At 53.7% G+C, this 24238-nt stretch overlaps 9 protein-coding genes across 9 annotated transcripts; 5 read left to right on the top strand and 4 right to left on the bottom strand.

Moving 5' to 3' along the window:
* Positions 1 to 226: 226 nt before the first annotated feature.
* On the top strand, positions 227 to 1591 carry J4E90_002763 (uncharacterized protein; the record flags this gene model as incomplete). Its single annotated transcript, XM_051432339.1, has 1 exon — positions 227 to 1591. The coding sequence occupies one exon, from the start codon at positions 227 to 229 to the stop codon at positions 1589 to 1591; it is 1365 nt and encodes a 454-aa protein (XP_051293761.1).
* Positions 1592 to 1926: 335 nt separating this feature from the next.
* On the top strand, positions 1927 to 2735 carry J4E90_002762 (uncharacterized protein; the record flags this gene model as incomplete). The annotated part of the gene is made up of 2 exons (XM_051432338.1): positions 1927 to 2118; positions 2244 to 2735. The coding sequence occupies 2 exons, from the start codon at positions 1927 to 1929 to the stop codon at positions 2733 to 2735; spliced, it is 684 nt and encodes a 227-aa protein (XP_051293760.1).
* Positions 2736 to 3273: 538 nt separating this feature from the next.
* On the bottom strand, positions 3274 to 3973 carry J4E90_002761 (uncharacterized protein; the record flags this gene model as incomplete). Its single annotated transcript, XM_051432337.1, has 3 exons — positions 3274 to 3436; positions 3538 to 3842; positions 3956 to 3973. The coding sequence occupies 3 exons, from the start codon at positions 3971 to 3973 to the stop codon at positions 3274 to 3276; spliced, it is 486 nt and encodes a 161-aa protein (XP_051293759.1).
* A 287-nt stretch (positions 3974 to 4260) lies between these two features.
* J4E90_002760 (uncharacterized protein) lies at positions 4261 to 5671 on the top strand (the record flags this gene model as incomplete). The annotated part of the gene is made up of 2 exons (XM_051432336.1): positions 4261 to 4510; positions 4560 to 5671. The coding sequence occupies 2 exons, from the start codon at positions 4261 to 4263 to the stop codon at positions 5669 to 5671; spliced, it is 1362 nt and encodes a 453-aa protein (XP_051293758.1).
* An 806-nt stretch (positions 5672 to 6477) lies between these two features.
* On the bottom strand, positions 6478 to 7499 carry J4E90_002759 (uncharacterized protein; the record flags this gene model as incomplete). The annotated part of the gene is made up of 4 exons (XM_051432335.1): positions 6478 to 6723; positions 6782 to 7240; positions 7292 to 7437; positions 7493 to 7499. 4 exons carry the CDS (start codon positions 7497 to 7499, stop codon positions 6478 to 6480), a joined length of 858 nt encoding a protein of 285 aa, XP_051293757.1.
* Positions 7500 to 8359: 860 nt separating this feature from the next.
* Positions 8360 to 11202, bottom strand: J4E90_002758 (uncharacterized protein; the record flags this gene model as incomplete). The annotated part of the gene is made up of 3 exons (XM_051432334.1): positions 8360 to 8630; positions 8677 to 11041; positions 11091 to 11202. The coding sequence occupies 3 exons, from the start codon at positions 11200 to 11202 to the stop codon at positions 8360 to 8362; spliced, it is 2748 nt and encodes a 915-aa protein (XP_051293756.1).
* A 4854-nt stretch (positions 11203 to 16056) lies between these two features.
* Positions 16057 to 16674, top strand: J4E90_002757 (uncharacterized protein; the record flags this gene model as incomplete). Its single annotated transcript, XM_051432333.1, has 2 exons — positions 16057 to 16114; positions 16313 to 16674. The coding sequence occupies 2 exons, from the start codon at positions 16057 to 16059 to the stop codon at positions 16672 to 16674; spliced, it is 420 nt and encodes a 139-aa protein (XP_051293755.1).
* A 1642-nt stretch (positions 16675 to 18316) lies between these two features.
* J4E90_002756 (uncharacterized protein) lies at positions 18317 to 19530 on the top strand (the record flags this gene model as incomplete). Its single annotated transcript, XM_051432332.1, has 2 exons — positions 18317 to 18719; positions 18779 to 19530. 2 exons carry the CDS (start codon positions 18317 to 18319, stop codon positions 19528 to 19530), a joined length of 1155 nt encoding a protein of 384 aa, XP_051293754.1.
* Positions 19531 to 19663: 133 nt separating this feature from the next.
* J4E90_002755 (uncharacterized protein) lies at positions 19664 to 24227 on the bottom strand (the record flags this gene model as incomplete). Its single annotated transcript, XM_051432331.1, has 2 exons — positions 19664 to 24057; positions 24116 to 24227. The coding sequence occupies 2 exons, from the start codon at positions 24225 to 24227 to the stop codon at positions 19664 to 19666; spliced, it is 4506 nt and encodes a 1501-aa protein (XP_051293753.1).
* Between the last annotated feature and the right edge of the window lie 11 nt (positions 24228 to 24238).

The following is a 24238-nucleotide window of genomic DNA, read 5'->3' as shown; positions in this document are numbered from 1 at the left end:
CTCCGTCATCACTGCCAGACTAACCCTGCACGCGGAATAAGCCTTATTACAGGCCCATTCAGGAGAAAGTCAAGTCTCCGCTAATCATTCATCCGTCTTACATACTCTGCGCAAACATTCGCCTTGGCCGTCCAGGTCAGCCCCGCCATCAAAACTCACGCCTCGCAGCGGGACCGAGATCTCGCTCGGCAAACGCCTCCGGGTCCACGCACCTCTTCTCCCTATCATGGCTCCAGCTGCCTTTGATGCCAACACACAACTCAACTATGCCCGCCACATCAAGTACTGGCGGCGGAACCTGAAGACTCTGCTGCCGCACTTCTACACCAGCAATGACTCCAACCGCATGCTGTTGGCCCTTTTCACCGTGTCCGCTCTCGACATTCTGGGAGATTTAGACGCTGCTTTGTCAGTCGAGGAGCGCCATGGGCACATCGAATGGGTCTACAGCTGCCAACTGCCTGAAGGCGGCTTCCGCCCGTGGCCAGGGTCCAACTACGGCGAGCTCAGAAGCGAAGAAAACAAGAACTGGGACCCTGCCCATATTCCTGGAACTTTCTTTGCCCTCTTGACGCTGGTCGTACTGGGAGATGATCTGGAGAGGGTCAAGAGAAAGGAGATCTTGACATGGCTGGTCAAGATGCAGAGACCAGAGGGTAGCTTTGGGGAGACTTTGGGCGATGGCGATTACGTTCATGGCGGTAACGACTCAAGATTCGGCTACATGGCTACAGCTATCAGATGGATACTTCGAGGCAACCTCGAGGGACCGTGTGAGGGTATTCCAGATATCGATGTTGACAACTTCGTCACGTGTGTCCAACAAGCAGAGTGCTACGACGGAGGCATCTCGGAATCGCCTTACCATGAAGCGCATGCGGGCTTCACCTGCTGCGCCATCGCTGCCCTGGCTTTCTTGGATCGTCTGCCCTTACCTCCATCACAAAAACCGGACGGTGTCATCCGCGGAGTAACCGACGTCCCAAAGACGCTACACTGGCTCGTCTCACGGCAGACGCTGACTCTAGACGAGGACGACGGCTTGGATACTATGAATGACGAGACAGATACATCAGAAACCTGCCATGACGCGCATACGTTTGTCAAGCTGGGCGCCTACCCATCAGTACAGGCAAAAACCAACACAAAAGGACGGCCTCACATTCACTTCGAACTCGAGTGGGTTGGAGTGAATGGTCGATGTAACAAGGTAGCAGATACATGCTATGCTTACTGGACCTGCACGCCCTTACAACTCCTCGGTCATCTAAATATTGTCGATCGGCAACCGATCCGGAAGTGGTTACTAGATAAGACGCAACATCTCGTGGGAGGATTCGGCAAAGTCACAGGAGACCCACCCGACATGTATCATTCTTTCCTAGGCCTCATGGTTCTTGCCATGTTTGGAGAGACTGGCCTTCAGGACGTTGATCCGGCTCTGTGTATCACGCACAAGGCGAAGAAGCACCTAGAATCACTTTCGTGGCGGAGGAAGATTCTAGGACTAGACAAAGAATCCAATGGTGCAAATGCTCCCTCACAAGAAAGCATTGGCCTGGCTGGTGAAAGAACGCAAATAGATGCATAGACACATGGGAGTCGCCATACCCAGCGCGCATCCTGTTTAAGGCTGCGAAGGACCTTTTCAGTCATCATGATTCTAGAACAATAAATCTCAATTGATCGGAATGCAATTAGACAGTAATCACATCACGATCCTCCAGGGCTGCCTTCCAGGGTTCATGGTAGTCCCCAGACGGCGTAGCGCCAAAAGACCTCGGCCCCACCTGGACTCCCAGATCCCTGTCAGCCAGGTAATTTTCCCAAACTCCGACACCATTCTCTGCGAACATCTAGCGACAGCAACGAGCCAAATCACGCCGAGCCCCACATTCCAGATTGCACTCAACACAGGCTGCAGTCATGAGGAACGCGCCGCCGCCATCGAAGAAGCGCAAAATCGCCGTCGCAGTCCCCGAAAAGATCGAGTTTGACTTTTCGGCGCGCGAAGAATACCTCACCGGGTTCCACAAGCGCAAACTTGCACGGATAAAGCATGCACAAGAGGAGAATGCGAAGAGGGAGAAGGAGGAGAAGCTGAGGTTTAGACGCGAGGTAAGCACACGATTGCGACGTCCCATCTCTAAGGTTGCACGACAAAGACGTTCGTTTTCTGTCACCGGCGCATCTCTGGGTTGTATTCAGAACAGTACAGAGGCTAACGATACCCTAAAATCCAGCTCCGAGAACAGCGCAAAATCGACCTAGAGAGACACGTTGAGGAAGTAAACCGACTTGTCAAACAAGCCAACGGCGACCTCGACCTCAGCGAAGCAGGCGAAACATCCGCCAATGACGACGACGACGATGACGAGGAAGAATTCACAGGCTTCCAAGAACCAGAGCCTATAAACCAGGAAGACGAATACATCGACGAAGACAAATACACAACCGTCACGATAGAAAGCGTGGGCATATCCAAAGCCGGGTTTTCAACACAGGGACAAGAGGACGAAGAGGCTGCTGCAAAGAGGAAAGCAGACGAGGAGAGGAAAAAGGCGGAAGAAGAGAGCAAGAAGCGGGTGTGGACAAAGGCGTGGCCGAAGAATAGCGAGAGGCCAAAGAAGAAGAAGAAGAAGTTTAGGTATGAGACCAAGACGGAGAGAAAGGCCGAGCGCATGAAGCAGGGCATGAAGAAGAGGAAGCAGAAGGAGGCTAGGGAGAACAAGTAGACTGGTAGATGTGTTGCTTGTTGGAAAGAAAGCTAGTGACTATACACGGCAAGACAATGATACCCCTTCACGAAGTCAAGCTGAACCCCGCATGTTGGTGCGCTGCCATGGTCGTGTTTTGCACAAGTCCAGCATTATTTCACTGCATAACTGCAGTGGGTCGTTCACCGCTCCTTGGTCAAACCTGGCAAAGCACATGTGAGTAACAAAGACAAAGGTGTCAGGAACCGCCAACAATGTATTCGCTCAGGGATTATCTAAAGCGAAGGCCCGCCCAGCAAGCAGCCGCAGGAAAGAAACAGATATATAGGGGTTTAGGGTAGGGTAGGGGGTACGGGGGAATGTAATGTGAAATCTGCCTCTTCTCCAAGCTCCACTGCATGCCGTGGTAATCATCCTCCGCCACTACTAGCCACCACGGACCGTTCCTCTTGTCGCACGCGCTCGAAATCGGCATCCGCAGAGGGACGATATCGAAGCTCGACTCAGAACTCGACTAGATACAGTCAACAACCGCAAAAGAGAGACGACAGCGAGATCAGATGTTACCGATCTCCTTGACAAAGTCGTCGAGCTCCTTCTTGGTGTCGGCGTATTTCTTGGCCATCTCTTCGTACTTGGTTTCCCACTGGTCGCGGGACTGCTCGAGGGCTTGGACTTTGCGTTCGTAGTGGCCGGACTTGACGTCGGTTTGGCGGAGCCTGGAGGGTGACGTGTCAGTGGCTGCAGATCAGGGGCCGGAAGCGTGGAGGGTAGATAGGAAAGGGGAACAGCAACGGCATCAGAGGGTGAATGAACGTACTTCTCGTTGAGCTCGCGGATAGTCCTGTCCGATTCCTCAGCTTCTTCCTCGAGAACTTGGATCTTGCGCTGGAGGCTCTCGGCCTGGGTGCCGGCCTGAGCGCCTGCACCAGCTTCGTCCTTGTGGACCTTGACTTGCCCCTCAAGCTTCTCCACCTCGCTCTCGAGAACGGAGTTCTTGTGCGTCAGCGACGTGATCTCCTGCTCCTTCTGTGTCGTCTCCGACTCGAGCTGCTTGATCTTGGCCTTGTACTCCTCGGCGCGGGCGCTGCTCTCGTCCGCCTCGACGCGGAGAGCTTCCATGCGCTGTGCAGAACGTCATGTCAGCGGCTGCTTTGGTACGACAGGCGTGCATTGTGGCGTCGGCTGTGGACTGGGTACCAAAGAAAGGGGATTTGGCGGGGTATGCGTGGACTCACCTTCTTGATCTGATCCATAGCTGCGGGAGGTGTGTGGTGCGGGCGACAGGTGTTTGTGTGGTTTTTGTAGGTGAGGAGAGCAAAGGAGCTGCAGCTTATGTAGGGATGGGGTACGGTCGGTGGTGCTTTGTTGTAAGAATTGTCTCCTGCAAGCGGATGGGCAAGCTGATAATGCGGGCAGGCGCTACCTCCGCCCGGACCCTGTGCGAAGCCCAGACCCTCTTTGCTGCCGCCCTAGCAACCGGCCGTAAACACTCAACACCCGATAGCGATAGCCACACGACTCGCTCAATGTAACCCCCAGAATGGCTACTCTCGCAGCAAACGACCAGGAGAACGCCGTCCGTCATCTGCACGCGGGTGCGGCGGGAAAGTCGCTCAATGCCGGCCTCAAGGGCTTAAACGCCAAAACACCCGGCAACAAAGCCCCCAAGACGCCTTTCAAGATCCCCCTCAACGACGAAAATGCCGTGGGCAAAGCGGGCAAGGGAAACGAGCTCTTCACCACCAACAAGGGCGGCAAGATCGACCAGAATGCCTTCGTGACGCCAGCCGGTAAGAGGAGAGATGGCAGACTGCGCAAGACGCCAACTGACACGTCTAGGTCCGCGCACGCGCGCGCCGCTGGGCATGAAGACGACCAACGCCAAATCGAGGCCCTTTGGAACCCCAGCGCCCCTCTCTTCCGCAAAGACACAGAAACTCAGCCCTCGCCTGCGCCGCCCCAAAGTCAAGGTCCACCAGCCGGAAGTCGCGCAAGAGTCCGAAGATGACGTGCCTGAGATCGAATACATGCCCCCGAAGGAGGTCCCGCTCGAAGATGACATGGACGAATACCTACCCAAGAACTGGACCATGCCCAAGCTCAGTAACCAGGACATGGTCCGCGGCATTTGGCAAGCCTACCACAACCCAATTGAGGACGATGGAAGGACGCGTGAGCAGCGCAAGTTCGAGGAGGAGATAGAGCAGGGTCGGAAGAAGCGTGATGAGCAGATGGATAAGATACTCGCGGCGCAGATGGCCAAGGACGATGCGGAGACGAAGGAGTACTACGGTATCAAGGAGCCCAAGAAGGAGGCCCCGAAGGCACCTGCTGCCCTCAGGAAAGCGGCCACTGGACCATCGACCATGCGAGCCAGATCTGCTGCCGCCGCTCTCTCTCCACCGTCCAAGCCTAGCTACGCTGCTCCCACTGCAGCTGTAAAGTCGCGCGTACCCACTGGCCTAGTCGCAGGCAGGAAGGGAGCAAAGACGCCCACCGAGCTCACAGCATCCCGTCAAGCATCCGCCGTAGCAGCCTCCAAGAGCACCATCGGCTACGCCCAAGGCCGCGCCGGACGCGCAGCCCCAGCTGCACGCAAGCCTCTCTCCAACGTCACCAAGCCCGCTCCTTTCTCCGCTGGCCCCCGACCCGCCTCCTCGACGCATATTCGCAGTGCCAGCACAAACACTGGTACCATGCGAGGTCGCGGCCCCGTGTCTCGCTGCAGCTCAACTTCCACCAATGCCACACTTGTCACACCTCCAGAAGAAGAGCAGCCCCGCCGCACAGCTGAAGATCTAGAGCGTGAAATGGAGTTGTTGCTTCTGTCACGCTCCGACGACGAGGACGACGACGCGTGGATGAATAGCTTCAACACGCAGCTACACGGTGAAGATCCACTCGATGAAGACCACGAGAATTTCCAGCTTCAACTCCCTGAAGGTTTCTAGGCCGTCGTGGACAGTTTGGAGATGGGATATCAAAATGTCTGCGGATGACCACTTTGTTCGTCATTGTACTGTTAATGGGTTGCGGAGTACCGGTATTTGATACCTTTTGTTTTACACGCGCATGATTATTTTGGTCTACATGCTATCACGGTGGCTTACAGTGCACAATACATAGCATGATTGTACTTGTATTAAACACCACCTGTTTCACTGTCACTACTACACATCAAGTCATATACCACCAATGTAAAATCACCGACAACAGACTGTCCAGTTGATAATAGCATTTCATTAAGATGTAGCAAACGTCGTCGACCAGAGGAAGCGACCCTTCCTCCAGTCCCACCAACTGTTTGCCCCTGTCTTTCTCAAGCATATACCCATTCTGCCTTCCCTTCCCCAACCAAGCCATCCATCCAGTTTCTCTTTTGGTTCAAGGAAAAGCTTACGCAAAGACAATAGTATGAAGAAAGACCCCATGTACCCCAGTCCCTACACACAAAGGGAGGGGGCCAAGATGCGCGCTTCTGGAAACCAAGAAGGAGGAAAACACCGTAAATGCGCCATGCTGCTAGAATCAAGTAAGACTGAGGAAAACGATGACGACGGGTGACTCTGAGCGTCGGTGACTGTCGCGGATGGATACGGATGTTCGTGATGTTGTCGTAATAAGAGGACGGATGTGGGGTTTGTGGGATGCAGTATGTGGTTGTGTAGATTAGATTTACTTGCTCTTCCGCTTGCCGGACATGTATGCGTCGGGAAGCGTGGAGTTCAAAGTATGATGAGTTGATGGACCAGACGGATCAGTCAACGACCTCGTCGACGGCATAGAGATTCTGGTTAAGAATCTTATTCATGGTGAACATGTGGACGCGGTCTTGTTTGAAGACTGCACGCATGGCGTCGTCGCAGCGGATCTGGCGCCTGTCGTCCGGGTCTTGTAGCTCGCGCTCCTTGACGTACTCCCATATCTTCTTAACGGTCTGGGGGCGCGAGAGCTGAGTTTCGCCGAGGAGTTCGGAGAGGGCTGGGGAGAGGGCCATGGGTTTCTGGGTGTGGTTAGCTTTGACTTGGGGTGATGATGTAGACTAGATGAGGTTGACTTACATGGAAACCTCCTTTCCGGCTCGGGCTCTTCTTCTCGCCTCCACTACCTGATGCGATGTCGCTGTCGTCTTCATCCTTGATCCTGGTCGAGCTCTTCTTCTTGGTCTTGGTCTTCTTCGGCGCAGCTACTTTCCGCTTAGTGTTCCCGCCGCGTGTCGCCCTACCCATGCGCGCATTCTCCTCAGCCTGTAATCTCGCCGCGAATGCAGCATCGTCATCCTCGTCCTTGACCTTGGTCTTCTTGACCTTCTTCTTAGGAGGCGCAACATCTTCGACCTCAGACAGCGCTGACTCGTCATCGGGCGGCGATCGCTTGTTGTGGGAGACGTCGGAGGTATCGTCATTCGAAGCCTTTGCGCCAGTCTCGACTGTGGGTATAGGCTCAGAAACCTCGGACCCGCCATTCTGCTCGTTGTTGAACTTGTCGAACCGCTGCATAATGAGCACGGTAATCTGGTCCTATTTGCGAGTCTCAGTATATGCCGCTGTATGTTATATTGAGCTTCAAACCTTCTGCTGTGAAAGGTCATCCTCGACTCTCTCTTGTAATCCCTTCCGTATGCGCTTTGCGCTGATAGTGTTTATGTCGCTGGCGCGTAGGATTTCGTCGATAATGACGGAGTAGGAAGCTTGCACTTCGGCGGGGAGAGGGTCTGCTGTGACACGTTAGAATGTAGACATACGCGTAGCAGACGGCAAGCGGGCACGTACCTGCCATGGCTGCGATATTTCAAGTCTCGACAGCAAGAAGTTGCAAAGGTAGACGCTGTAGGTAGAGAGGTGGTCGCCGCGGGGAGCAGTCTCCAAACCACAAATTATCGCGGAGCTCCGATGCAGCTGCGATGTTCGTGGTGGCTATGTCGTGCAAAGAACCGCGGTTGGTACCAGGGTCGCGGAACCACCAATGGGACCTAAGATGTGGATGGATGCAGAAGATACGTAGAGAGCGTCGCGTATGGCGGGAATGTCGCCAGGCTCTCACGTAGCGATCGGCAAGCGTCGTCGCGCAATAAACTCCAAGACGGGTGAGAGAGGGCCAGCGAAGGTGCCCGGGCAGCCAAGTACGTCGGGCGCCTCAAAAGGGTAGTTCCGTAGTGGGGTGCAGGCACTGGCAAGCGACAGCAATCTCGTGTGGGAAGAGGCTCAAATTTAGAAAATGGGTGCAGCGGAGCTTGGGTGCTGTCGTGGAGATGAACGGGGCAGGTGAACAGAACTAAGGTTCATGGATCGTTGCAGTATGCGCGATGAGGTGTGAAGTCGAATGCACGGGCGCCGTCTAGCTCAGGTACGCCGATGGAGGCTGGGAACCACGACCATCTAAGTAGTTCGATCCGACAAAGAAAAGCAACTCCGACGCTCTTGTTGGTCTCACAGCGCTTCCACGCGCGCAATTGTCAGAAATATAGGTTTTCCGTCAAGCATCGCATCGCCTGCACAAGCTGCAAGCTGCGTATTTGTTGGTTCTCATGCCAAATGCGGTAATCTATGTATGCCACTAGTCTGGGTCCAACAGCCTCGCTTTCAACCTTGGAACCATTCGAGTCGACGCCACTTCCATGGTTGAAGCCGCCAACAACTTCACATAACCAGACAGCCTACTCCGTACATCTGCTTTTCCACCGCACTTTTAATTTGATACCAATCCGCTCTTCTCTCCGCGAACTCATACACCTCTTCTGCTCGGAATATGCCGTGGTATCTGTCCGTGTCGGCAATGATGGTAGCGATCTCTTTCGCTTCCTTTGCGTCGATGAGATATATCTGAGAGAGTTCGCGAAGCGCGGCGAAGTACTGCATAAGGGGCTTATTGCGCAGCGATACGATGTACGCGTTGTATGCATTCATGTCACTGCTGGGATTAGTTCATGTCTAGGTCTACGGATCATGTGTCATACCTGATGAGTTTGATGGCGCCATCCACACTGATTCTCTGACGTTTCAAGTGCTTGCAGAGAGCAGTGAACAAGCGCACACCAACTTCTTGGTTGAAGACGTCCAGGACGTTCTTGTCTGTGCTGCCGATGAGCATGTTTGTGTGTGACGAAACAACTTCCACAATCTTCGTTGCCGTCTGGCTAGGTCCAATGTCGGACATATGCACCTGCCCGTTGGGCCCAACGGGAGGATTGAAGTCGGATGGGTGTTGTGTAGTGCCGCAGAGATACTCCACTTCGTCCATCAGCACATCGATACCCTTGTTGAGACCTGCAGCGACACGTTCGTCCAGCATAGCCTCAAAGCGCTTCTTCTCCTTTGCGGCAAGGCTGAGGAAATCGTCGCGGTCGGTCAAATTGGCAGCCACAAGCTCCTGGAGATAGAACACCTCAACCATCTGTTGGATCAAGTCCCCAACGTTGACCAGTTCCAAAAATGCTACCAGTGGCGCAACGCCCTCTTTGCTATGATCCGCGACTTCTCGCGGCTTGTAGTCAGCCAAATGACTGACAGCCTTGTCGAAACCCAACTTCATATGGCGGTTGCCGAGAATCTGGACTAGGTTGATAAAGATCTGCTCAGATTGTTCCTTCGCCTCTTCACCAGATTGGCCACCAAGTCTAACAAATCGCGCGGCTCTTTCCAACCCGGACTTGGCCATGTGTGTCAGGTTCAGCGCCACTTCGATACTAAACAGCGATCGGATGCCCTCTAAACGCGAGTTCATGATTGCTGCCTTGGCGGCAAGTTCAGTGGTCGGGGCTTCGATTCGCGGCGTAGGCGACCGTTCACCAGAAAGAGGAGTACCGAGTCTTGAGGTAGGGTCCAAAGTATTAGTGCCGTTCATGCCAGTTACGCTTTCGTTGGGCTTGCTAGCACTAGAGCCGCCAATAGTTGGGAGTACATTGACCGGCATCATGACCACCTTCTTGAAGGATGATAGAAAGTCTTGTTTAACAGCTTTCCTGTTGACATTGGCCATGTATAACGTTTCGGTGCTCTGCTCTTCTTCCATTAAACGCTTCTCCCACAGGTCGACCTCTGCAGCTGACTTTCGCTTGAAGTAATCTAATTCCTCTTGTAGGTAAAGGTCGATGTGTTGCTCAAAGCAACGAGACACGATGCGCATGGCCTCTTCGCGGAAATCGGGCTTCGATGCGTTGGTAGGATGTAATGAGACTGCAAGTTGTAGGGCTTGCTCATAGAGTCCCGCAACGGCTTTCAGGTATGCTTCGATGCTTACATCGTGAGCCTCGTCGAATAAAGTCGTGAGATATTCGGCGATGACGTCATCCGCAACGCGCTCAAAGAAGGTTTGTAGCACGTCGACAGTGGGGGGAAAGACACGATCGATAATGTCTGCTTCTTCGTTGAGCGCACTTGCCAGTCCTCTGAAAAACTCATGGGATGGTTCCAGTGTCAGCACTTCGTTGCGTAGGCAATCTGCAGGGTCACCGAGCTTCTCTTTCTCCAACATCAAAGGGTGATTGTGAATAAAAGAGTCCAAACATGCCGCGCCGCCGTTTAGAGCCACGAGGACGGTAGCAAATCTCTTCATACGTCCGTCAAAGTCTTTGTCTGCATAGCCTTGCTCAAACTCTCGGAGTACAGCATTCTCGAAGATGCCAGTCATCGTGTCTAGTTTCTCCTCGCGCTGGCTCCAACCTTGCGCATAATCACTTTTTGCAAATATCTTGAGCTGCGCCAGCATCTGAGCCTGTTGCTCGGGATCGCGGTAGGTCCGAAATAGAATAGGGTCTGTATGACTTCTTGACCTCTCCAAGTCGTAGTAGAACGGGGCCAGCGCCCCGTAGACTTTGCCGTACTCTTGCCGCGCCATGCCTCGAATCGAGCGTACATTCGCAAGGACCTTGACAGCTGCCTGCGGATCCACCGCGTACGAGCTTTGTGCCAACGTTCCGGAAGGTGACAATGTCATGTCATTGAAGCCCTTGTCCAGCGTGGTAGCGCGAGGTCTACTTCGGTGTTCCTGAGACCTCCGCAGCATATCTTCCTCTATGGTGGCATCGAACAGTGTCATGCTTGTCTTGCCAGGTATGTCATCCCCCAGAGGCATCCCGTTGGTGCTGCCATTGAGTGCAACACCAGACCTCCGGGCCTCCTCCGCTTTTTGTGCCTCGAGCTTTTTCCGCATGGATTCCTCAAATCGCTGTTTGGCCTCGGCTTCATTCCAGCAGCCCATGCTCCGAAGTCTTTGAATCCACCTGGTATCGTCGTATACCATCTCGCGCATGCGTCTCGAGGTGCGCGCGAAGCTGAACATGTCGGCGACGGGAAGGTAATCGAGGATGGCGTTGATGAGCTCTACGTTGTTTCGTCAGACGGTGGACTTCGTGTGGTACTGTCTCCCTACCGGCTGGCAATACAGCTTTCGAATCGTGCACCAACTGCGTGGTCCTCAGCGATGCGAGGACCGACGGCTGTGTCGGGGGCACCGCCCGCTTAAAGTTGGACTTGGTCGCCATGGTTCGGATGTCACGGTAGAGACTGTGGTGGTTGTATGCGAGTGCGTGTGTTTTCTCATTATCGGGGTCCAGCGATGCTTCGCGCGTGGTGGCTGCGGGGAGCTTTTGGCAGGGTGGAGCAGTGACCGCTGGCGGCTGGCGGCAGGGTCTCGTAGATCCAACATGGCGCAAGATTGATCGCCCGGCAGCTAGAATCTACACATGACGCAAGCAAGGCTGCGTGGACTACATTCTCTGTCAACCTCTCCTCTGAATACTGCAACACTGGTGTTGATGGCCATCACGCTCCAAGGCATTGTGTTGGGCAGGCACGCGACCAGATCAACACGCGCAAAGTGTGAAAGTAACAAGGCACCGATGCGCGACCGCCACAGTTGTACCTGAGGATGCATAACCCTATGGCGATGCACTGACTAGCAAGTAAAGCCGTAGAGATGAAGCTTCTTCTGGGGCGAGCCCAATGCACTGTGCAGGCCATGGCATTCTCAACTCGGACATTTCATGACGGCACACGCGCGTCGCTGTGCATCGATCGCAGATGCGCGCATAGAGGGTAGTTAACCCTCGTCCGCGAGATGAGTGTCTCTGAGGATAGACTTCAGTCTGGCTAACGTCCAACACGTGCATCGGCAAGCGCAACCCAAATCACGAGTTACAGCCAAGCGGCGCGTCTGGAATTACCCAAACCAACTCAAAGTCTCGCCAGCCAAGGTTTTCACAGTTGAGATCGTCTCAGATCTGGTTACTATTGTAAGATGAGGCGCGCGTGGTACCCGAAAGGTTATAGCCCCTGGGACCAGAGGACTTCCGTAGTCCTTCGTGCTCGACTCAGACTTTGTGTCCTCTGGCTGTGCAGCGCATGCTGAGTGGCGATCTCAGGAGGACCTTGGAGGCTCACTTCGTGTTGCTATGGTGCAAAGGTAAAGAGTCCTTCAGCAGGCAAAAGGCTACTATAGAGTCCTTCCCTGAGGGGCACTGCAGGGCGACCTGTAGGGCTTTCCTCGACATGTTGTCGCAGCAACTGCGCGGTTTTCCAATGTGTCGATGATTGGTAAAGGGCGCTGGGGCGCAGCCGGGCACCGAAGGAGGGCGTGGCCACTGGGAACGCGTAAACTTCCCAGTCTTGTCCACGGCCACAGGTCCAGCTCTCTGCCCAGGTGTCATCCGCAAAAGGGATGAAACGGAGCCCTGGCTGGCCGTCTCTCTGGCCGACGAAAGCTCGCGAGACGTCAGTAGGCGCACCCTCCAGGCCTGTACCTGCGTCTCCGAGAGCGGGCCGACCGATCCAGACCTAGCGCGCACTGGCGGCGTGGCTCGTTTGAACGTGACAGCGTGTCTGGGAGCAGCATCCGGGAACCTCGTGATCTTGTGTCGCCAGCGCATGCGGCTCTGGTGGACCGCGCGTGGCCTGAGACGCGGTGACGCGCTGTCCTATGACGGCATAACGGCTGTTCGGCGAAGCACCTAGAAGGCATCTAGAAACACCTTATGAAAGGTTGTGAAGGGGTGCTGCTGGGTCTCGGGCCTCGATGGGCAGGGATGGCGAGAGTGAAGCAGCGAATGGGTTCGGCTTCCGCAGCTTCTAGTCCCCCAGGACCTTCCTCACATAGGCGCGACAGCTTATGTTATTCAGGCACGGATGCCAGGCTTGTCGACGATTCTTTGAGACACCGGGTCAGCGAGGCGGATCCACGATTGGCTGTTTCACACTGAATTGTGGGGGTGACAGCTTTGTCCTGTTCCATCCCCTTTCAGACGCCGTCCAAGAGTCATCCCAGAGAAGCAATGTGCGATTGCTTCACTTCCAGTTGGCTGTGCCTGCCATACGCACCGAAGGGCCACGTACTGGGTGCCCTCTGATGGCCCGTCCGTTGCCCCGTGGATCATGGAGGACACGGCCAAGGTAGACGTCAGTATCATGAGTTACTGGAGGACCATGACTTCAGAAGTTAAATATATATGTCCCAGCTATCGGTCCACTGTCACAAGTACTGACACTCCTGTTGCACCGCTACCATACAAAACAACGTTTGCGAATCTTTAAAGTCTCACACAAAGTCTCACCTCTACCCACTCTTAAGCACACCTGCACCAATCTGAACACCGCCCGTACAACATTATCACAGCCAAATCCGACAACATGGTCTCCGCGATGTACAAACCCAAGAACCCCGGCAATGGTCAGCCTGGTGATGGTGGCCGTAAGTGTTTCCCAAAAGAATGGTCCTGGAGTTCCATCGCTAACAGCCACATCAGGAAAGCCGCTTACCCAGGCCGACAAATGAAAGAAAGGCTGCGCCTTCACCACCAATCACCCACCCACCATCTCCTGCATCTCGGCTGGCGCACCATACGTCCTGTTTCGAAAACCGATTTCGCATTCCTTATTGCCATGGAAAAAAGCTGCTCAGCATGTTGCAGTGCAACCGCGTCGCTTTTGTCTCGCGATCCGGCTGTCCTTCCCCTGGCCCCCGTCCTCCCTGCTAGGTCCCATACGCGCTATCGCTGAGATCGCTTCACGAGGCGCAGCACCACAGCAACGACCGATCGGGAGAATGCTGCTCCGGGCTGTGTTTGCTCCGGTGAGCAGTACAGGCACAGGAGTCATCAACGACACGACCGAGGCGACTTGGAGGACCTGGGGCTGCTACTTATCCAAGAGGCCAACCGCGAAGTTGCCTGTGGGTGCCTTGTGTGCGCCCCGCCGCGGTGTGGCTCTAAGGCTGCGGCTGTGCAACCCATGTGCCCACAAACTTCACCCAGCCCTACTAGGCACCGAACGTCAGTTCACCATTTTCGGTATCCACTGGCCGCTTTTCTGCCTGGAGATTGGGCCCTGGCCCGTCATTCGGCTTCAACACCGTGGCTCTGCTGCTAAACGGCGGTGACTAAAGGAGTCACCATCGAGGTAGACAGGGCTGTTAGCCTTCTGGAAGCACGCTAGAAGGAAGGCAGCCTGGAAATCGCCTTGTATCTCAGGTCACACCCAATGAGCATTTTCAATTTCCTCTCCAGTGGCGCAGTCATGGTTCTTTTGACAAGCAATTGAATCACCGGAGCGGATTAATCTCAACTCTCGCTGCGTCACAGCCTGAAAGAAGGCAGTCATTGCCTGTTCCTGGCGGGAATTGAGGCACTACGACAGGCCTCAGGATAGATTTATAGACAATACAAACGCCTCCGAAGGCTTAAAACCTCATCAACCACATCTCAACCTTGACTCTGCCTGCATACCTTACACGAACCACAGCCCGCAACCTTTAGCCACGCCTATCAGCAAGCCATCTCAGCCCCAACCCCAACTCAAATCCATATACAGCTACCACACCACCATGAGACTCCTCGAGCAAAACAACACTTCCTCCTACGCCGACCCCCAACCTCGAGACGGAGGTGCACCAAACCCAGGCGCAAGACTATCATCATCAATGTTGCTTTCCATGGCAGGAACAGAACCCCAACCTCGCGATGGTGGCTAACGACCTTGGAGTTGACTTGGTATGTCCACTGCTTTGTACCATGCCCATTCTCAAACTAACATGGACCAGATCATACCTCCTTCCCTTCCTTCAGCTAAACAAATCGACTTCATCTCTCCGTCGTTACTCCCAAACAAACCCGGATCGATATAAACAACTACAACACCAACGACTCCTACACATGCCATTCGCGGCTTTGGCCCTGAACTAGCAGCAACATCGCATCGTCCTTCCGGTACACCATTTCCTGCCTCGACATCGACTTCTTTATGATTCTGTAACATCAATTGCATCTTGGGCGTTTGGGGTATTCTTTTGCTGTACAATAAGAGACTGTGCGATGGGCATGACAGCGATTGCTTTCTGGGGATATAGACGGCGTTTTCATAGAAAGCAGGGCTACTTCATAGCCGGGTTTTCGTTTGGCGCCTTCCAGGCGAGATAGATGGGCATTGCGTCGATGCATTATTGGATTCGCTTCCATACGACATGTATCATAGACTAGATAATGAGTAGCCACACCCCGTGGCTATGACAATCACACAACTTCAAGTTTGAAAAGACTTTCCGCACTGAAACTGGGCTGTGATGTTAATTAGAAAAAAAGTGTTAAGGTTGATGAGATTGTTGCTGGGCGTTCGCTCGCGTATCTGTGTCTCTACCCCACGCTGCCTGGCCCAAGCCTTGGCATAGATAATGAGATTACTGTACCGCGTGGACGCGCCTACATGCTTGCTTCTGCTCCCCGTGGGTGCCTGTATCATATATGCGCGCATTTGCGTCGTAAGCAAACCTCCAGGCAGCTTTTTGTACATTCTCAAAATACCTGATGACCTCGTTACCGACTCCCAGATCTCGTCTTTCGACTCGAGCATGACGTTCTCCCGCCCATAGTGCTCGGCTTATAGACCCCGCAGCAGCAACTAGACGTTAGTCACAGAAACCCAAAAACAGAGTCACGCACGCGCACAGCATGGAGATTTTCACGGCTCAGAAAGCAACGTGCCGCCTAGTCAACCAGAATGAGCACCACCGGCGCGTCGTGCCCAGGCGCGAGCAGACGACTGGTGCTTGTCACCAAGGTCTTCAGCGACCACGATTCCTTCTGGCGTGCAAAACGGAGCACAGTCCTTGAAAGTCTTGTCCTTGCGCCTGGCTTGCTGGTCGCGGAAGAGCCAAGAGCACGGTCAATATAAGAAGTGTTGTGACTGCCATCGCGTCATCACTTGGGCCTTGCTCAATCTCTCTCACCTTGACGCTTTGTACCCAAGTAACCGCTGCGACTTCACGGTTTGCGCCAGCGAACACACTCCTGCAACAGCAGCCTGCTATCAATCGTGCTCCCAAAGCTCATTACAACAACAATTCGCCCAGGATGACCACTCGACCGAACGAGTACCAGCGTGTTGCGTCGCACGGGCGCGGAGGTGCTGGTAAGCCTACCTATACTTTCCTCCAGACGTTAAGCGCGACTCCGCGACGCTTGCAGTGGAACGGCTGGGTCTGTCTGTCTTTGCAGCGCACACCAGCGCGCAAAGACTGCCTCCCTCTGTCGCATAGCCAAAGCAGTCCTTGGAGTGCCTGCGATTGTTCACCAGCTTCTGCGTCTAAGCGACCACTGACGTTTGCAGGCAACATCGCAAAAGACGACCCTACCAACTACCCCAAGCCAGAAGATCTCGTCACCCCAACCCTCAAGTCCAACACCTACACCACGGGCCGAGGTGGAACTGGAAACATGGCGCGCAACGACCCCGAGCGTCCTGACCTTGCGCGCGCTGCCCAAGACGTCGAAAGTAAGCCGCACCCAGAGCCACAAGGCCCCAAGCACTACGGTCGTGGAGGTGCCGCCAACATTATCGGTGATGGACAACCCGCACAGCGAAAGAGCGCCGAGGCTAAGCGCAAGAGCGAGGACGAGAAGCGCGAGGACAACGGCAAGGGCCTGCTCGGCAAGGGCAAGGATTTGTTGAACAAGTTGGGCAAGAAATAAGTCTGACCTGTTCAGCGGTCAACGACATCATGGTACATTGTAGTCGTGTATGATGCGCTGCCTACCTGGAGTAGTCGATGAGGCTTTCGGTTTCTCTTTTACGGTTCATGATATCCCCGGAATTGCAAGGCTTTTGGTCTGTGGGCGGAGGAGTTGGTGTATCTTTCTATGATTTTCAACATTGTCTAACCTAACTAGCATAATGGTATTCAGTTGCTTGATCATCCTACTGACTGCCATGCTTGGCTAATCAGCTTTTCGATGCGGCTGCCATGCCATTCTTTCGAGATAGCGTGCTTTCTCATCACGATAGTGTGTTGATTGGGCGTCCATGCATACTACGCAGGCGTCTTCCAACGGCCTGAGAGTGCCCAAGTATTACATCATCACATGGCCGATCCCAACATTCATACAGTCCCTTCACCGCTTACATACGATTTGCGCACTAATACTTGCTTTTCTCCTCTCGTTAGCACCATCGGCAGTTAGTTATTTTAGACCTCGCGAAATGCTTTGATAGGACGATGCTGGTATTCCGCACATAAAGGGTCTTCGGCAAGAGGCAAGCGTCATGCGCGGGGGATTTGCAACCCGGGACAACCACCCACAGCGGGGCACTCATCCTTCTACTGTTCCATCAAGACAGCGTCATGCGCATGGTCTGAATGCACCTTCTCGAAGCCTTGCACTGCAGTATCGCCATGCAAGTCCCAGGAAAGGTGTTCCGAGCGAATGTGTCACTTCCAACTGCCGATTCTGACGAGCACACCACCACATACGAGCCGCCCTCTACCAACGTGGTGGACTAACAACCCATTCCAGTCGCGCTCAACTCCGGTATCCGATGGCTCGGTACGCTATCAACGCAGTGCGCCGCTCCTCCATCACCTGGTATGGTCCTGTCTTTATGGAGGGTCGTCCGACCGCTACACTGTGGCTGCAGATAATGCCTCATTGGGATGCATGCTTTTGGTGGGGGGTGTAAGGGGGTGACGTAGAGAGTCCAGCGAACGTTCAGCTGATATGCGAGACTGTCGAGAAGAGACACCATCTACGGGGTTGAAACAGTACTTTGATTCGCGCAAGAGGTAGACAAACGCAGTACTCCAGAGTACGCGAAGCAGTTCGCATAGAGCAACCTTACTGTACTCTTCCGCACCCTCTCGAGGTCCGTATATGCACAGCATCGGTCCTATACCAGCTCCGGATCTTGCTCCGCTTCACACTGTCCATACGTAGGCAAGTAGTCCGGTGAGCGGCGATAGACCTGCCCGGCATGCGCTCTTGTCCGAGGGCGTGAACCTCGGGATCTTGGGCATGATGACACCACACCGTTCATGCGTAGGTATGTGGTTTGTCCAGCTTACGACAACTACGCCTCATTGTACGACGTGGGCTGGCACGATTGGTCTGTAGGAGCCCTCGTGCAGCCTTCAACTTAGCCGACGTTTTTCTTCCCAGTTGGATGTGATTCGGCTTATGATAGGAAGAGTGTCGGCTTGCGTATTAAGGTTGCGGTACGTCCCGCTGCAGTGGACTACCGGCTTTGTATACCTTTTTGCCTTCGCAATTTCTTGCTGCTTTATATGAACCCACTCCTCAAGACTACCTGAGCAGCAGATAGTTCATCGTTTATCACAATATGTCTACTACTACTACTATCGAGACGGAGACGTACACGGATACATGGGTCCATTACCATGATGGTGGTGTTCCTGGTCGAAGACCAGTTCTCAAGGGCACCGCTGCTAAAGAGACATTCACCGAACTACCAAAAATCGACTTCAGACGCATATACTCGGACGATCTGGAGGATAGGAAAGAGCTAGCCAGAGAAGTCGGCGTCGCATGTCGAGACATAGGCTTCTTCTACGCAGTGAACCACGGGGTGGACGATGATGTACTGGAAGACACTTTCGATGCGTTGAAGGAGTACTTCGCGTTACCAACCGACGTCAAAATGGAGACTCACAACCAAAAGACGGAAAAGTTCAGGGGTTACGAAGCTTTCTTGGAAGGCAAACTCGACCCAAGTACACGAGGAGGTAATGTCTTCACTGCCTCCACTCACACAACCACTCATCCATCTAACACCACTATCTAGATCTAAAAGAAGGCTTCCTAATGGGCGAAGACTTCACCGACTCAGAACAACTCTCCCTCATCTCCTCGCTCCCTCCCTCACCACAAACCCCGCGCAACCAATGGCCCAGCCACCCGTCCGCCCTCTTCTGGCGCCCAGCCATCTACCGCTACTACAAATCCATGTTCGAATTCAGCAAACGCATGCTCCACATCTTCGCCCTCGCTCTCGACCTCCCCGAAGACTACTTCGACACCATAACCACGCACCCCATGACCAACGTCCGCGCCGTCCACTACCCACCCCAAGAGCGTCAAAGCGACGTAGGAATCGGTGCCCACACAGACTTTTGCTGGTTCACGCTCGTGTGCCAATCCAAAACCGCATACCCAGCTCTCGAAGTGCTGAACGCGAACGGTATCTGGGTCCCTGTCCACCCCCAACCCAACACGTTCGTTGTTAATATTGCGGATTTCCTCAAGTTGGTTACGGGCGGCTCGTGGCAGAGTACTGTGCATAGAGTGAAGAATATCGGGGGCGAGGAGAGGTATAGTATGCCGTTCTTCTTTAGCCCGAATGAAGATGCAAAGGTTAGCGTTGTGCCGCATTTGAGAGAGGAGGGGAAGCGGTACGATGAATTTGGTGTTGGGGAGTATTTTCAGAAGAGGTTGGATATTGATCGGAGGACGCATTTGAGTGAGGGTGAGAAGAAGAAGGAGGAAGAAGATAAGCCAAAGAGGCCAGTGAGGGAGAGGAAGGACAGTGGTCTCTGAGTATGCAAGCTTGGTCAGCATGTAAAGTAGGATGAATTTGATCGGACGCTGGGGCCGTTATGATACCCATGAACTACACATTATAGACATGAGAAAATGCCACATTTCGTAAATACACAAGACTATACCATCATCAGGCATGACCATTCCGCCTCTTCGCTTCCTCTAGCGCCATTCGTAATCGATTTTCCTTCTCTGCGTCCTCGCTACTCTTTCCCATCTTCCCCTGCACCAACGCCCCGATTTCAGCCTCATCACTATCCAGCACACTAACCCTCCTTTGAAACTCCTCCAACAAGTCCTTCTCTGCTTCCCTCTTCTCAGCCTCCAATTCGCGTATGCGCGCTGGATCTGCACCATCGGCTGTCACTTGCGCAATCTCCGCGTCGATATCGGCGTTGTTGGATTCAATCTCCAGCGCGTTGAAAAGGGAGAGGAGCGCCTTGGACGATTCCCTCAGAGCCTTAAGAGCGGTTCGTGCATCATCAAGGACCGATGGATCACCGCTGCCATCCTCAAGGTCCTTGATAGCTGCAACGATGTGGTCAATTTCTTTTTGCTCAGTGCTGACTGCATTGACAACCATGTCCTCGACAAGGCGGACAAGCTCGCCTACACGCTCCGCCTTCTCGCGCTTAGCTTTGAACACAGCTTGCTTCTCAGCGTTGTCGTAGTGTTTCTCCACGGTTTTCATCTGGCTGATGTTGCCAGCGGTGTACAGAGGTTGCGTCTCCGTTTTCTTGTAGCGTCTATCGCGCTCTGCAACGAGTTGTACGACATCATCGTGTCTCTGTTCCACTTGCTCGTGGATGTCTTTCAGGAGCTCGAAACAGTCCTTTGTGCTTGGAGTATCGATTCCTTCCATGCTCTTTAGTCCTGCGACGGAAGACGGTAGCAGGCGCTTAGCTTCGACGTGCAAGTCCATCAGGGCTTTGATCTCGCCGTGGAGCCCAGTGAAGATGGGGTCGAATACGGTTTCCACATAGTCACGATACTCGTCCTTGTCCTCATGCGCTTTGAGCTCTCCCTCTTTCTGCTTGAACTCTTCCTCGAGCTGATTCATCTCCGCGTACGATATCTCGTTGTTATTGAACAGATCATCGTTGTGCTCCTCGTTTTCTTCTTGACGCTTGCGACGGGCGTCGTCCTTCTTGCGGCGACTCAGAGATGCAGATTTCTCCCACGTCTTTGTAATTTCTTCGGCGACGTTGGCTTTGGATCCTATGTCAACGAGCCTAGCCCTTATATTCCGAATCCGGTGATTTGGAAGGCTGGAATGCACCTTCTTGGATACTAGTTCCTTCAGCACTTTGTTCGGATCTTCTTTCGTTGGTGCTGTTGAGATCAGACGGCGCGGCGTCAATTTCAATGGTGCTGGCAAAGGGACGTCTGCTTCGCTACTGGAAGGCCGGGAGGCAGGCGTCTGAGCAGTCGGTTGATGAGCTCCGAAGAATATCTCATCATGCCCCTTACTGTTGCTACGGCCTGACGGTGAAGTTACTCCTGGCGTATTGGAAAAGGACATTGTTGGTCTGTGTCTCAATGGAGCAGGGTCAACTGATATGCTAGCAGGTGGGACATATGCCTTGTATTGGTGTTGCACCTGCTCTTCAGGTGGAGATTGCACTGGCGTCTTGTTCGTATCATCATCAACGGAGCTTGTCGGGGTTAGGATTGTTGTTGATTGCACTGAAGGAGGCGCTCTTGGAACACTCTGGTAGTTTTCTGTAGGCGGAATCGTAGTTTGGCGCGCCAAGATAGGTCGACCACCGGGACTATATTCAAAGTCGTCAAATTCCGACTCCTGCGGTACCTGGATGTTCAGATCCTGTCTCTTAGTGGAGATGTTCGAGGTTGAACGAGAGCGAGCAGCTTGCTCTGGTTGGTGTGGTACCTCTGGCTCCACTGGAACTGTTTGTGTTGAGATATCAGTGGAGACGATGGCCCGCATGGCAGATTCGACTTTCATGAACGCCTTGAAAATCTTGACCTTCTCTTCGACTTGCGGTTCCGCGGCCTCACTACGAAGCATGGCTATGTATCGCTCTAATGAGCCGATATACCACGGATCAAGGTCTGGTATCAGACCAGCAGCTGTGGGTTTCGGCAGTTCTTTCGCCTTTTCGGCTTCAAGTTGGCGCTTTAGTTCAGCGACAGAACTATCACGCTCCTGAATATTGTGCTCCTTCCCTTCCACATCTTCTTTCAAAATGTCAATCGCCGTGTTCTTCTCCTTCACCATAGCGTCATAATTGACACTAGCTTGGTCTGTGGTGATTCGCATAGTCTCAATCTGTGCACGTAACACGTCCATCTCGCTCGTGCTGTGAGCTTTCTTAGCTTCGTACTCAGACACGACTTTCTGGTTGCTAGCTTCAAGTTCATCGATCTTTGCTTGTAGTACGGCCTTTTCCCGTTCTGTATCTGTGTGTAACTGTTGGAGAACATCGTCCTTCTCCCGTTCCATATCTACGCGTAATTGGTTGATAAGGTCGTCCTTCTCTTTCAGTTCTATAGCATAGTCGTAGCTGGAGGACACCATGCCGGTGGATTCATGACTGGTTTGTGACCCAAAGTGATGCTTCGGTTGGGTAGGTGTGTGTTGCGACGTATCCCATCCATCCTCTGCGGAGCCAGACCCAGTCATCAACGCAGCAGGCTGGTGAGGGGGTTTCGTACCCTGTATAGGTTTGGGAGTAGTCCGTAAGGGCGCGACAATTGCATCTCCGACGATGAACCCTTGAGCTGATGACTGAGAATCTTGACGTCCAGCAAGTCCTGTTGCCACAGACGGCGGTGTAGGTGTAAAGCCTTCATCCCATTCGCTGGAACTCACGTGTGCAGGACACACAGCAGGACTGGGGAACCCATGCGTCGATGGGGGAGACGGAACGTGAGCGGGCAGCTCGATGCTTTCCGGTTGAGTACTGTCGCTTTTCTTATCTTCTTTCTTTGCACCGAAGAGTTCTTCGTCGTCAATTTCCTCACTGCCACCTAGGTGTTCCCAATCAGAAGGTGCACCGGCAGCCAGAACACTAAACTTGGACTTGTCATCTCTAGGTGGAGGTGACGCGGGTAGCTTCTGTCCGAGAGGTTTTGGTGAGGATGTCTTATTCTCTGCGCGTTGTGCATAGAGATTGGCCAAAGCTATCGAGCTCACTGAGTCGGTGCGCCCAGAGATAGGCTGGTAGCCAGAGGCGGAGCTCACACTAGGCCGATTCGATATCGGAGACACAGGCTGACTCTGCGGGCTTGGTTGATGGTAGAAGTTTGACCCAGCAGTATCGATTCGATTGTAAGGCTTTGTTCCTTGGCCCTCCTGGTTCGAGATCTGGGAATATTGCTGCGGTGGAACTGGTTCTTGCGCTTGGTACCCTGTTTGCGAGGGTGGTAGCTGAGACTCGTATGTCTGCGGTCTATTGTATTGATAGTTAGGCTCTGGGGCTGGAGATCCAGACTGCCATGAGTCCTGAGGGCGAGGATGTTGTGGAGAAGGCTGCGCTTGTTGGTCGTACAGAGACTGTTCAAATATTGTCTGTGTGGGTGGTTGCTGCGACGGCGCTGGGGAATATGAAGGATGCCCAACCGAAGGTTGCTGATATTGATGCTGCTGCGGTTGTGGGAATTGATCCGACGGCTGCTGATGCTGGTTGGGTATCTGCGATTGCGCATTGTATTGGACGGGCGTGGAATGACCATACTGAGATTGGTGATGGTTTTGTAGAGGAACAACCTGTTGGCCATGCCGTGGAGGTAGAGGCGGAGGTTGCTGCTGCTGTAGACCATGATGTCCATGTGCATATGTGTTTGTGTCTGTATGTGGTGTAGTATGGGTGTAGTTGGCCATGCCGCCTTGAGGTGGCGCATGCTGTGTCTGCTGCCACGAAGGAGCTTCTGGTGGGGGAGAAACGTATGCGCCGGCTGCTGGGTTTGTGTTCAAAGACGGGTACGCTTGTGTACCCTGTTGTGTGTATGCCGGCTGCTGCGCGCTCTGGTTGTTAATTGCAGTGGGTTGCTGTGACCCTACTGGTGGGTATGAGCTGACATGGCCTGCCCCATAAATGGAGCTGGGTCTCCCTCCCTGCGAAGACTGGAAGTATGTTGCGCCCGGAGTGATTGAAGGCGGGGGAGGGGCTGCGTGGTGATATGGCTGTTGTAGTGTTGCTTGCACCGGATATCCTCCCTGCTGCTCATGAGGCGCAAAGCCGTTGCCTGGTTGCGATTGCTGTGACCAGTTCTGCTGCTGCTGCTGCTGCTGCTGCTGTTGTTGTTGTTGTTGTTGTTGTTCGTGCCGTTGGACCGCCGCTGCGAAGCCGTAGGGTTTGGGTGGAGGTGGGGGAGGTTGCTCTTGTTGCTGAGGAGGGTATGACTGATGCTGCGCCCCTGGCATGGTGCCATACGTGCCCGGATTATATCCCCCTGCTACCTGCTGTTGCGATTGATTCCATGGATTCGATGTGTGTGTCGGCGTGGGCGCAGCCCATTGACCGTGGGCTGGGGGAGCGGACGTTTGGTATCCCTGGGAAGCTGTACCATCGTATCAGTGCCTCGTTCTGGAACCAGATACTTTTATGGATCAACATACCTCCATATCCAGGCGGGGGTGGCGGGACTGGTGGAGCAGCGCCCTGCTGGCCTGTGAAGCCCGTCGTGCTGCCTGGTCGCTGGTATCCTGGTGCTTGCCCGTAGTTCTGCATCGTGTGGTTTC

The sequence above is a fragment of the Alternaria incomplexa genome (genome assembly GCF_024043165.1).
Source record: "Alternaria incomplexa strain BMP 0042 chromosome Unknown scaffold_3, whole genome shotgun sequence".
NCBI lineage: Eukaryota > Fungi > Ascomycota > Dothideomycetes > Pleosporales > Pleosporaceae > Alternaria > Alternaria incomplexa.
The sequence above is the reverse complement of the archived record's forward strand: the minus strand, read 5'-3'. Positions and strand labels throughout refer to the sequence as shown.